This window comes from Phacochoerus africanus, chromosome 1 (assembly GCF_016906955.1).
Source record: "Phacochoerus africanus isolate WHEZ1 chromosome 1, ROS_Pafr_v1, whole genome shotgun sequence".
Classification (NCBI taxonomy): Eukaryota; Metazoa; Chordata; class Mammalia; order Artiodactyla; family Suidae; genus Phacochoerus; species Phacochoerus africanus.
Window position 1 is genome coordinate 97297734 of NC_062544.1, and position 13962 is coordinate 97311695.

The 13962-nt window shown below is 44.0% G+C and overlaps 1 protein-coding gene across 4 annotated transcripts in view; it reads left to right on the forward strand.

Moving 5' to 3' along the window:
- The window catches only part of TGFBR2 (transforming growth factor beta receptor 2), a 91262-nt gene that overhangs the window by 57873 nt on the left and 19427 nt on the right, over positions 1–13962 (forward strand). For 3 of the 4 annotated variants that reach the window (XM_047769382.1, XM_047769388.1, XM_047769385.1), the window contains exons 4-5: positions 5724–6523; positions 8168–8309. In XM_047769382.1, coding sequence (XP_047625338.1) covers positions 5724–6523; positions 8168–8309 — 942 coding nt within the window. Of the gene's footprint in view, positions 1–5723; positions 6524–8167; positions 8310–10396; positions 11026–13962 lie in introns of those variants that run through there. The other variant, XM_047769393.1, reaches the window with a different exon arrangement.

Consider the following 13962-nt stretch of genomic DNA (forward strand, 5'->3'; position numbering starts at 1 on the left):
TAGGCCATCAGGGAACTTCCTAGAATTCATTTTTAAAATCATGGCATATGAGTGGATTGTTTTTTACTTTTCTTACATTCTTCTTATCTTCTTGGGTTGTCCTGTTTTCAAAGAATGAAGGAGCTGTGCTACGTTTTCCTAGTCACTGGTAGAGTTTGTGAAAATTGAAGCGACCTGTTTCTTGAAAATTTGGTAGCTCTCAGCCTCAGCTGGGACTGGCATGTTTAGGGGCTTAGAGGGGAACATTGTTGCTCAAATGTTTTTGGCTACTTTTTTCCCAATTTTTACTGGAAAAAAATTAAACTTGCAGAAAAGTTGAAAGAATGGAACAATGAGTCCCTCTATGCCCCTTTCCCCTCTCTCTGCTTATCACGTGTTAACAGTTTACCACCTTCTCATTTGTGTGTGTGAGCGTGTGTTACAGTCCATATTCAAACTTCCCCATCACTCTCAGGCTGCTGCTGTTCACATTTGGGATCCAGTCAAGGACCACGCATGGCATTTGGTTATTTTGCCTCTTCATTGTTTCTTGTTTTTTCTGTGACTTTGACTTCAAACAGGTGGGCCACTGATTTTGTAGAGGCACATTCTGGATTTATCTGATGGTTCCCACTTGTTTGGATTATGATTGAACATTTTTGTAAGGATTCTACTGGCATTTTTATTGTTGGATGTTTTTGGGGGGTGGACAGTTCTACAACAATCAAATTCTGACATGTGTGTTCAGTCATGAATACCAAGAAGAGAAATTTGACAGTAAAAGGCTTTAGAGGGAATGAAAAATTAGGGTTATATTGTACAAGGATTTTGAACTACTTAATTTCTTTAATATGCATAGCATTATTCAGGTTTTTCTTGGATTGGTTTTAGTGAGTTACACATAAAAACTTTTAGGACTTTGACCAATATCGCCTAAGTTTTCAAACTTATTGGCAAAAAGTTTTCAGATCCTCTGAATCTTAGCTGTGCCTGTGATTGTGCCTCCTTGGGGGCCTCTGCCTTTTGCTCCATATCCATCTCCCTGAGGTTTGCATCTTGTATAGGTCATTATACACCTCATTTGGGGTGTTGTTGATTTCTTCTTCTTGTATCATTGTTTTCTATTCCATCAATTTCAACGATTGACTTTCTCTTTCCTTCAGGTCTGTCATCTTGTCCTTTTTAAAAATGTTCCTGGTGAGCCCTCTGTTGGCTGAAGATCCTGGGAGCTTCCATAAGCATCCTTCTTAAGTTAAACCACCCTTCCAGCTCACCACTAACTGCCATGCCAGCCCCCACCCCTGCCCCCGCCATGACCATGACCCCACTCTACACTTCTGTGAAACAGGGGTGATGATACAGATCAAGCAGTGTGGCTGCAAGGGTTTGAAATAATCCATGTGAAACACAGTGCTTGGCATTTAGCAGGTTCTCAATAAATGAAGCTGTGCTTTTAAATATTACAGTTCATGTAATGACTTGAGACAGGAAATTCTCCCTTCCCCCAAGCATATCTCTCTCGAGCACAGTTTCCTTCTGTGGATCTCGGCCAGCTGCATATATATCCTGTTGCTTTAGATGAACATGTTGGCTTGTGAAAATCTCTGTGGTTAGAGTCACTGCCAGCTTCAGGCATCTCTGTGGTTGTCCTGTGGTATTCACCACTGCACCGAGGTGGATGGAAAAAGAGCATCTAGATCCCTTTCTGTTGCTTGGATAAATTAGTAGCTTGGTAAAATTGTCCCTAAACTCTTTCATTGAGGAGAGAAATTGCAGAATTAATTTAAATATTAAAGTAAAAGCCTGTCTTTCAAATTCAGCTATGTTGACTTGGTTTTTATTAGGATGCATGAACCAACATACATAGGCAGTTTTACTGTTGACCTTAATATCTTTTTTACTATGTAATTTTTTTAAAAAAATTAATGAATTATAGAGGTTCAGTTTCAAGTTTCTTTTAGCAACTAGTATTGAATTTGGGCCTGAGGACTTGAAAGACCCTGGGAGCGACCTCTTTTCATTGTGGTGTGCGTGTGTATGCGGCGTGCGTGCATGCGTGTGATTAGGCAACTTGTTTACTTTTCAGTCACTCAAGAGGAACCTATGCCATGGAATTTCCCCCTGAGGTTTTCTGCCAGTCTGTATTTTTTGTGGCGTACTCACATTTATCTTTGACATTTGTCCTTAAAAAATATTAAGATTCTGACATTTGCAAATAGCTCATTTGCACCTCAGTTTGGCTTCTCTACATGGGACACATTTGGTTGGAAATTTTCAAAATTATTAAAGGAAACTTTGGGCTCACTGCTAGGGGGAGAGCTTGGTGGCGTGGAAGAGCCACACAGACCCGCAGGATAAGGACTCCTCTGCTGGCTCTTGGTGAATCCTTGGAACTCTCCCCCCACCCCACTTCCTTCCCTCCTCCCTGCCTTACTCCCTCCCCACCTCCCTGCATCAGGGACCACCCCCACTTCTCACAAGAACTTCTGTTTTTCTTCAGTTCCCATCTTTCCTGTAGTTGCTTTGTCCCATCTCATTTCAGCCTCTGGTCCCACTCATCCTTGGTCCTATTCAATCCTGTCGGTGTGACTGAGGATTTAGGCTTTCAAGATTCAGTCACCAAACGGTTTCTTTCTTTTTTTTTATTATTATTTTTTTTTGCTTTCTAGGGCTGCACCCATGGCACATGGAGGTTCCCAGGTTAGGGGTCGAATTGGAGCTGTAGCCACCAGCCTATGCCACAGCCACAGCAACGTGGGATCCGAGCAGCATCTGCGACTTACACCACAGCTCATGGCAACCCCAGATCCTTAAGCTACTGAGTGAAGCAAGGGATCGAACCTGTGTCCTCATGGATCCTAGTCAGATTCTTTTCCACTGGGCCATGATGGGAACTCCTCCATTTCTTTTTAAAACATTAATATATCTTTCTCCAAAATAATTGGTTGCTGAAATTCTGATGTTCAGGGGTTACTTTTCAAGCATCAAATAGACATAAGACCTAAGGTTTTCATTTAGAATATATGGTCTGTGGAAGGTGCCACTTACCCTTAGAACTTATTTAGAATAGGTAGTGATTGTATTGAACCCAGACACTCCCAGTTGATGTGTTACCAGCTTTGTTTCTCACTGTGCTTCGTTAAGTGATGACACCAAATACCGTTTAGGTAATGGGTTCCCTTTGAGAGGTGATCTCCATTCTATGTCGTCACTTTTTTTTCCTCACACACCTCTGTCTGGGTCCAAACCATCTACCTAAACTCCTCCTTCGATTCCTGTGTGCCCAGTGTTCAGTATGGTTCTCTTGCTCATCCTCAGGTAGCTTCATTATTCTTACTTCCTCACATAACATTCCCTCTGCCGTCACTGGCTGCTTCCTGTCCTTCATTGGCCAGCTCAATGACAGTCCTCGCCACTGCACCATCCCATTTCTCCATCTTTCCCACACTCCACCGTATATGAGCGCATGCATTTGCTCCCAGCCCAGACTGCTGGATGTCCCCAGGCAGGTGTAGACACATCCTGACTCCTCTGCTGGGTCACCCCCACTTTGAGGGCTGTGCCATCCTCTAGTAGGGCCTCAGGAAAGCTGTGTTTAATGAAAGAATCTCGTTTCTGAGGAATGGGCACCTCTGAGAGAAAATGAATGGCATAAAACAATACAATTCTGCCTCCATGTCCAGTGGAGACAGGTGAGCAGAAAGCTCTCCCTGAACTACCTGAGCTACCTCTCCCCGCCCACTTCCATCCCCATTCTTCCTTCCCAGAAGAAAGCCAACCAGAGCCAATCAAGACCAGCTCTCTAATCAGAGTTAGAGGAACACGACCCTGGAGTGATGTAGCTGGTGCTGCGGGCTCCCCTCCAACACCCACAGGGCCTGCTTCAGTGGTGGAAGGCAGGAAACTGGCTCCTCTTCTTTAACTTCTTTCACTAATGATTCCATTGTTGCCACTACGGATTCTGTTCTATGAAGCTGCGAATCACGTGATGCTGAAAAGTGAAACACTGGGTGGATAATGTTAGTCAGGCAACCAACTTCCAAAGAGACCTTACCCTTGCCACAGACTCTACTCCCCCAACCAACAGGCTCAGAGCTGATGTTTCATGGTAGCCTGGATATTGATCAGAACAGGCCATGTTGGAGTTTAGAAAAGAGCAGAGACTACGGCAGGACTATGTGTCTTTATTTTCACCAGATAGCATGTATGTGAGCATTTGGGAGGCAGGAGTCGTCATTCTTTCTATATTCCCAAAGCCTCGTGCAGTGTTTGGTGCTTAGTTAGCACTCAGTAAATGCTTTGTCCATTTCCTCAATGCCTGAATACTTGTAGGCACTGGTTATGGTCCTGGAGGAGAAATACATGGTCCCTGCCAGTGTGGTGCTCTCAGCCGGCCAGTGTTGGGGGAAGTAGGGAAAGAGATAGGAATCCAAAAAGTAGAGTTGTAGTTATTTAAATCAAATTGTGCTCACTCATTACATAGGAAAAAGGTGGCGTGCTATGAAAATGTATAAAATGGAACATTTTCCCAGGTTTTCCTAGATTTCCTTTAGGGAATGACACTTAGGCTGAGTTTGTGGTTTTTTGTTTTTTGTTTGCTTTTTGGAGCAGAGGAAGGACTGTGCAAGGAAAATGGGTGGCTCGTGCCCCCCAAAACCACAAACTTCTGGAGGGGTTTCAGCAAAGTGTTTTTATTGAGGTATATTAGATTTACAATGTTGTGTTAATTTCCGCTTTACAGGAATGTGACTCAGTTATACTAAGTTTATGCAATGTGACTCAGTTATATACATATATATTCTTTTTCATATTCTTTTCCATTATAGTTTATCAGAGGATATTGGATATAGTTCTCTGTACTACATAGTAGAACCTTGTTGCTTATCCAGTCTGTGTGTAATACTTTGCATCTGCTAATCCCAAACTCCCACTCCTTTCCTCCCACACTGCCTTCCCTCTTGGCAACCACAAGCCTGTTCTCAATGTCAGACTGTTTCTGTTTCATAAATAGGTTCATTTGTATCATATATATATATATTTTTTTTTTTAGGGCCGCACCCCCAGCACATAGAAGTTCCCAGGCTGAGTATCCAATTGGAGCTATAGCTGTCAGCCTCATATTTTAGATTCCATAACTGATATCATATGATATTTTGCTTTCTGACTTCTTCACTTAGTTTGATAATCTCTAGGTCCATCCATGTTGTTGTAGACAGCATTATTTCATTCTTCTTTATGGGTGATAAATAATCCATTATATATATATAATATGTAATAATGTAATACTATTATAATAATATAACATATATATACTACATAATTATATAGATTATATATATATATACACACCCACATGTATATATCTCCCACATCTTCTTTATCCATTCCTATGCTGGTGGTCATCCAGTTTGTTCCCATGTCCTGGCAATTATGAGCAGTGCCAGCAAAGCATTTTTAAAGGTCAGGTGAGGGAAGGAGGTCCCACGGTATGTGATCTGCTCATGCACAATTCTCTGGTTGATGTTGGGTTTTGAGGGAAGAGTAAGAGGCATTAACTAGATGACACAGAGGCAGAGGAGACTGGACAAGGGCACTCTAGCATCCATCCTAGGAATACAAGTTACCATATGTTATCCATAAAAGCTATGCAGATGGTAAAACCTATGCTGCCCAAGGTGTGGACCCACTTCCCTCCACTCTGCACCCACTGAACCAACTCCTTCTCTCCTGTGTTTCCACTGCAGAGTATGCCACCAACAACCCAGACTTGCTGTTAGTCATCTTCCAAGTGACAGGTGTCAGCCTCCTGCCACCACTAGGCATCGCCATCGCCGTCATCATCACCTTCTACTGCTACCGTGTCCACCGGCAGCAGAAGCTGAGCCCATCCTGGGACTCAGGGAAGCCACGGAAGCTGATGGAGTTCAGTGAGCACCTGGCCATCATCCTGGAGGATGACCGCTCTGACATCAGCTCCACCTGTGCCAACAACATTAACCACAACACGGAACTGCTGCCCATCGAGCTGGACACCCTGGTGGGCAAAGGGCGCTTTGCTGAGGTCTATAAGGCCAAGCTGAGGCAGAACACATCTGAGCAGTTCGAGACCGTGGCTGTCAAGATCTTCCCCTATGAGGAGTATGCCTCCTGGAAGACAGAGAAGGACATCTTCTCGGACATCAACCTCAAGCACGAGAACATCCTGCAGTTCCTGACAGCTGAGGAACGCAAGACAGAGCTGGGCAAGCAGTACTGGCTGATCACTGCCTTCCACGCCAAGGGCAACCTGCAGGAGTACCTGACGCGCCACGTCATCAGCTGGGAGGACCTCCGCAGGCTGGGCGGCTCGCTGGCCCGTGGCATTGCACACCTGCACAGCGACCACACCCTGTGCGGCCGGCCCAAGATGCCCATCGTGCACAGGGACCTCAAGAGCTCCAACATCCTGGTCAAAGGTGACCTCACCTGCTGCCTCTGTGACTTCGGCCTCTCCCTGAGGCTGGACCCCACTCTGTCAGTGGATGACTTGGCCAACAGTGGGCAGGTAGAGTGGCTCAGTTCCCTCCCCTTGGTCCTCCCCCCCCCCGCCTCCGCTATCTCCATCAGCCGTGAGCTCAGACACTTGTCCAGGGATCCAGCCAAGCGAGCAGTTAACCCTGGCCATGTCCCACGCTCCTGCCAGGGAGCCTTTGTCGACCAGCAGCTTTTTTCTTCCTGTCCCTAGATCCCTCCCAGTTCAGGATGGGCTTTTTCTCCTTGAGTCAATCCTCATGTCTCTCCCATTTGGACATTATTTTTTTTTTGCTTCCAACCCTGCTAGTACTGTATCTTTATCTGTTTTTTTCTCCTGTCTTAGGATTGTACTCAGCCCTTTCTGCTCTGTACTCTTGGTCCTTATATGGGTTTCTTTTTTATCATTCTAGAAGGCAGTTTCCTTGAAGTCCAAATCCACATCCATTTGGTCCCACCCAGCACAATGCCTTGAACAGGGAAAGTGATCAATAAGTATTTGTGGAGTGAGTGAGGGGTGAAGGAACAGTTCCCCTTTTGAAACATCTCAAATTAAAACCAAAACCTTTCTGGCTAAGGAGCTATTAGGAACTGACGAAAATTACCATCATCCTTTATGAAAGTTGGCCCTGTGTTTCACATGCCGGACCAGCTGTGGATTAGAGTGGTGTCTTGCGAGCATATTGCCCTTCTAGCCAAGTGGAGAGACATGCTTTTGAAACCTCTAGGCTCTGCTCAGGCAGCCCTCAGAGTCCATGACTGCACATTCAGTATTGACGTAAACATGTTGAAACAGATTAACTGGCCAGGGTAAGGAGTCATGCAATGACTGATTAAAAGAATTTTTTTTTCTAACTCATTGCAATAAAAAAGCATTATTTGGGATACTATTATCAACTGATAGATATTCTCTGGATCTTTGGCAAGGCAGGGCTTCATTGCTATTTAGTCAGTCTGTACATGCTGCATTATGGAACATTCAAGTGATTTTTTTTCCCCTAGAAATATGTTTTTTTTTCTTTTTTCCTATGTATTGCAGAATTTTCAGAATATCAGTCATCATTCAAATAAAACGACATGGCATACCCATGACATACCCATCAAAATTATAAAATGATCCACGTTTGGACTTTTAATGGAAATACTTCCATACAATTCAATTTAGCAGAGATTTTATGAAATTATACGACACCCTGGGGACATTAGAATATGCCATGGGGTACACAAAGAAGATTGAACTCAAGTGGCAAAAAATTAATGGCAGTTATTATTTTCACCATCTATCTTGAAGCTTCAAGAATGAAAATGTATTTAATTTGCAAAAACAAAAATATCAAAAGTATCACCATCGTCATCTCAGGTTCTCTGCAGGGATGTTATTATATACATAATAGGATGATATGTGTCAGGGGGCTAGACAAAGCAGCTCTGGGATTGGTATTTCCTTATTTTGGCATTTTTTTTCTTGATATTCTTTAACAGGTTTTCAGGGAGAGAACACCTACTTTAAAAAAATACTTACAAAAACTGTGCTTTTCTGTGCAGGTCTCATTATTTGTAAAAGCACTGTGCTTTTAAAGACCAACTACCCAAGTAGGGGACAAACAGCAGCTATATGTTGAAAAGAGACATGCAGTTGGCATGCAGTGATGGGCTTCAATGTCTGCTTTTGCTTTAGGTGGGAACTGCAAGATACATGGCTCCAGAAGTCCTAGAGTCCAGGATGAATTTGGAGAATGTTGAGTCCTTCAAGCAGACGGATGTCTACTCCATGGCTCTGGTGCTCTGGGAGATGACGTCTCGCTGCAACGCGGTGGGAGGTAGGCATGGACCACCGCCATGGCACCCTGGTACCTGACACGCCCTCCAAAATGATGTCATACCCTTTGCTTCAGCACAATTCCAGGGAGACAAAAGAGTTAATCTGCAGTGAGAGCCAATTGAGATCTGGTAGGACACAGCCCTTCCAGAATGAAAGCCAGGTTTGGAGCATAGAGTGTTGCCTCTCCTTTCTTGAAGTATAATTACTTTTCTCTTGACCCATCTCTCCTCAGATATTTATATCTTTGGCAAGAGATGAACACTAGTAATATTTATAAGAATTATTTCTGTTTCTCAGGTCAATTCCACTTTTCAGAAAAGCATCTGAGTTTTGTTTCTTTTTGTATTTCAAGGTTTTTTCAGAATTATAAGGTCCAGGAAATGGCTTTGACTCAAAATTTACTTTTATGGATATAACTTTCCTTGGAGGGAGAAGCAAGCAGACTGGTTTGATACATTTGTTTAGATTTTGAGAAATCTAGTGAAGAGGGGGCTCTTGAGGAATGCAGTGTTCTTCGGAGGCATGGGGGTGATGTCACTGTTTGAGTATTGTCCCCTGATCTTCCTGGAGCTGAGAATAGCTGATGTCTACATCACTTTATCTTGTTCTGACTCTCCTCTCAATGGTTTCCATGGGTCTTAGTTCTCGTCTTAGGAATGTATGTATCCCAGCTGGTTCCTGGCTGGATGCTAAGTCAAGCCAAGCTAACTCCAGTGTTCTTTTTAACCTTTTGTTTTGTAATGATTTCTGACTCACAGAAGCATTGCATGGGTAGTACAGGGAGTTCCTATATGCCCTTTACCCAGCTTCTCCTCATAGTAACATCTTGCCTAAACCAAGGACAGCCGTGGAAGGCAGGAAATGGACATCAGTCCCTTAATTGACCTATAGGACTTGCTCGGATTCTCAAGCCCCGACCCATGGGGAACAGGATCCACTCCAGGATTCCACGGGACCTTAGCGTGCCGGCCACCTCAGTCATCTCCTTCGGTGTGTGACAGTGACTCAGGCTGTGTTTCTTTTGTGACCTTGACATTTGAGAAGAATTCAGACCAGTTATGTCATAGATGGTCTCTCATGTTGGGTTTCTCTGATGTCTTCTCATGATTAGATTGGGACCGTGCATTATTTTAGGCAAGAACAACACAGAAATGTCCTTGTGCCCTTCTCAGGGTGTCACATGGGGAAGGAGATGTCGGTTTTCGTCCAATTTTAGCACACGGTGAAGGTGTCTCCATGTGACACCTTCTCCCTGTGAAGACACTACCTTTTCCATTTGTAATTAATACATACCTTGTGGGCAGGTACTTTGACAAAATACCTGTTTAGTCAGGATACTAACCCTGTTTTTTTTTTAATCATAATTTTACCTGCTCATTTTAGGATCTATCAATAGTTCTTGCCAGTGACAGATATTACTATAACATTTCCCTAATAGTGATTCCTCTTTTTCTCATCCCTTCTTCATTTACTCGTGATATTCTGCTTAAGGAATATCTGTCCTTTCTCTCACCAGTCCCTGCTATTTATTCACTTACCTCTGTATTTATATCAGTATGGACTTATGGATATTTTTTTATTCTGTGGGTATTTAATATCATCAATATTATTTAGTTGTTCAGGTTACAACAGCTTTGGTCACTGGGCCAACCTCCCCAACATTTTGCTCCAAGCGAGTCTGGTTGGCACCATTGCCAGCTCTGATAATTCCTCCTGTCGAGAACTTTCTTAGCGGACCCTCCAGGGTGGGTCCAGGTCACCCCCTCCTGATGGCAGCTTTGCTGTCCCATCACCTGTTTCCCTGGGTCCCTGCACAAGGACAGCACTTGCTGTCTGGCTGACTCTGTTATTTTCTGGTTTCCTGCCTGAAATGTCTTCCCCCACAGCTCTTCCAAAAGTAACTTAGTTTTTCCTTGCATGGTGAAATTTGTTTTACCAAGTTTCAGTCACTGAGAATCATTTTCTGCATGAAAGTTTTGACAGTTCCAGAATGAGTACTTAGACCAGACCCGTAGGAGTTGTTTAAGAGACGATGCTGTTATCACTGTCAGAAGAGATTTACCTAGATTTCTATCTCTCTCTTAGCCTTTCAAGCCCTTCATTCTGTAAACATGAGCCAGAGACCGTGTCTGTCTCCCCCCATCTCTGCCGCCAGCTTAAGGCCCAATGTGAACTCCCTGCATCCACGGTTATCAATGACTGAAGCCCTTTCCTGTTGATATTTGCTGAGTGTGGAAGAATTCGAGCTAATGCGGAGGAGCTGAGTTCACCGGCTTTTACGAGGACTAAAAAGGGATGCAGTATAAACAAGTTTGGCCAAGGAAGGAACAGGTCTCATTTGTTCAACTAGTCTCAAAAAACCTTTCCGAACCTTTAGGATAAGAACAGATGGCTTTGGGGAACCGGCAAGAGGCCATCCCAGTTCTCATTTTGTTTGATCGTAAGCCCACAGTACTGTTTCTCCCATCTCCGCTCAGGCTGCAAAAGTCAAAGTTAGTTGGGTAGCTTCACTTTGGTCCAACAGACTGCCCTTCGCTTGATTAGGTGTGTGAACTCAAATATCAAGCCCTTTCTTTTACCTTCTTTTAAAAGTATTGTTTTTCTGTTTTGAGTTTTGTGTGTGTGAGCCTCAAAAACCTTAAAGGCAGATTTGTAGCTTAGTCTGAATTTCAGACTGTTATGTTTGAAGGGACAGGTTTTTCCATCAAGAATCTTGCTGTCGGAGTTCCTGTTGTGGCACAGCAGAAACAAATCCGACTAGTATCCATGAAGATGTGGGTTTAATCCCTGGCCTCACTCAGTGGGTTGAGGGAGGATCCGGCATTGCCATGAGCTGTGGTATAGCAGACATAGCTCGGATCTGGTTTTGCTGTGGCTGTGGTGTAGGCTGGCAGCTGCAGCTCTGATTCAACCCCTAGCCTGGGAACATCCATACACTGCAGGTACAGCCCTAAAAAGCAAAAATGAATCTTGCTGGCTACTGGTGAAACAGACTTGTTTTTTTCCTTACTTTCAGAAAAAATTAATTTAGGGTGATCCCTTTGTAGCACAGTGAAAACAATCCAACTAGTATCTATGAGGATGTGGGTTCGATCCCTGGCCTCACTCAGTGGGTTAAGGATTTGGCATTGCTGTGGCTGTGGCATAGGCTGGCAGCTGTGTCTCTTATTTGACACCTAGGCTGGGAACTTCCATATGCCACAAGTGTGGCCCTAAATAACATTAAAAGTAATTTATATTTTATATCGGAGTATAATTGACTTATAACATTGTGTTAGTTTCTGATGTACAGCAAAGTGATTCAGTTACAGATTTACATATATCCATTCCTTTTCAGATTCTTTTCCCATATAGTTAGTACAGAATATTGAGCATTGAGTAGATTTCCCTGTGCTATACTGTAGGTCCTTTTTGGTTATGTATTTTATATACAGTAGCGTTTATACGTTAATAGCAAATTCCTAATTTATTCCCTACCACCACCACTTTCCCCTTTGGTAGCCACAAGTTTGTTTTCTATGTCTGTTAGTCTGTTTCTATTTTAGATAAGTTCTTTTGTGTCATATTTTAGATTCCACATATAAGAGATAGCATATGATATTTGGCTGACTTCACTCAGTATTATCATCTTTAGGTTTATCCATGTTGGTGCAAATGGCATTATTTCATTCTTTTTGATGCCTGAATAATATTCCATTGTGTTTATGTACCACATCTTCTTAATCCATTCTTGTTGTGGACATTTAGGTTGCTTCTATGCCTTGGCTATTGTAAATAGGGCTTCAGTGAATATTGGGGTGCGTGTATTTTTTCACATTAGTGTTTTCTTTGAATATACGCCCATGAGTAGGATCACTGGATCATATGGTAGTTCTATTTTTAGTTTGTTAAAGAAGCTCCATAGTGTTTTTTCCATAGTGGCTAGGCCAATTTCCATTCTCACCAACCATGTAGGAGGGTGCCCTTCTCTCCACACCTTTTCCAGCATGTATAGTTTGTAGACTTTTTATGGTTTCACGTCTCAAAGTTCCCCACAGGTGATTTCCTCTCTCCTCTGGGTGAATCTCAGTTAACTGAATCCCAAGGCTATTAAATTCTGTAGCATGTTCTAGCCTCACTGCCTTAAAACTGGAGATAACTTCCTTATCCTTGTTTCTCTGAAGGTAACGTATTCATTCATTCATTTACTCAATCAATATTTATTGAGTACCTCCTTCGTGGCAGGCATTATTCAGGCATGCTGAGGATATAGCAGTGAAAAAAACAGTTTCTTTCCTCAAGGGACAGGGTATCTAGTGAAGATCTAATATTCTAGAAAGACAAGTAATGCACAGATAGATGTAAAATAATAACTTAGGAGTGGGGGTGGGTGTGATGATTGTGGAAAGAAAAACAAAGCAGAATTAGGGGATAGGTATTGATAGGTGTTATTTCACATACTTGAGTTGTCTGAAAATATACAAAAGAAAAACAAGAAAGTAAGGTTTTTCTGGTTGTTTGAGAAGGGAGCAAGGTGGAAAGAGGTGACAGGAATGTTACTGTTTTATAAAGAAGGAGAAAAGTCACGAAACTGCTGTTCCTCCAGGACAAATCTGGAGACTGGTTCTCTTTCACAAAGAAATCTCTGTCCTGGCTTTATGTTTGTTTGGTGTCCGTGCAAGTGTTTGTGTGGAGTGTGGCGTGTGGGAGGCGGAGGAAGGTGGTCCTTCCAGGGCCCCATCTGGGAGCAGAGTGGGCATAGTATTCACATTGCTGCAGCCAAACGGGCCCACAGGCCGACCAACTTTCAAAGCCCTGGCCCTGTTGGCCTTTGACAAGCAGCCGACATGCAGCAGCCAGCTGAGCAAGTATTTTCACAAGAGGGGAAACAGCCCCAAGGAAGGCTCCTGAGCTATTATCCGCTGGCAGCAGCCTGTGAGGCAGACAAAACCTGCAGAGGAATCCAAAGGAAACGAGGAAAGAAAGCGGGGTGGGAGAGGAGCCTGGGACGGCAGCCTGTGTTTTCCTGCATTTCCAGGCAGGATAATTTGGGAGGAGGGCAGATAAAAAAGTCAGGGTTGTGCTTTGGGGAAAACTGCCAATAGCTCCACGGCTCTGTGATGTTGGAACCTCCATCAAAACAGCAGCTGTGAACCAGATGCTGACTTTCAGGGGAGGAGCGCCCCCTCCCACCCAGCCAGCCCTGTGAGCTCCAGAGCTGGAGACTGCAGACTTCCCCCTGAGAGCCTCCTGTCAGATGAGAAGAGATGCTGCTGGCCTGGGCTGGGGTGGCAGGGAGGCCGGGCTAGGGGTGCAAAGAAGAGCAGTGAGCTCTAGAAGCTTCCTAGAAAAGAAGTTGTGTGAGGCCCTCGAGGAGATGCCAAAGTCTCCCTCGAGCACCTGGCAGGCAGGCAGGCAGCAGGGGAGAGGGACCCTGGTGAGGCAGATGATCCTGCCATGGGCAGTGGGTCGGGCTCCTGGACCCGGAACCTGATGAGGGGTCTGTAGGAAGAGAGGAAAAGCCTGGGAGAGAAGGAACAGGTAGTGAGTCAGGAAAGGAGGGAGCTGATGAGCTGTGTGCTGTCAGGCGGGTCACCATGAGGACAGCCGATTTGGCTGGGGATCCCACATGCACCACAGGACCACAACCCTGGCTCAAGGAGGCTGGAGTT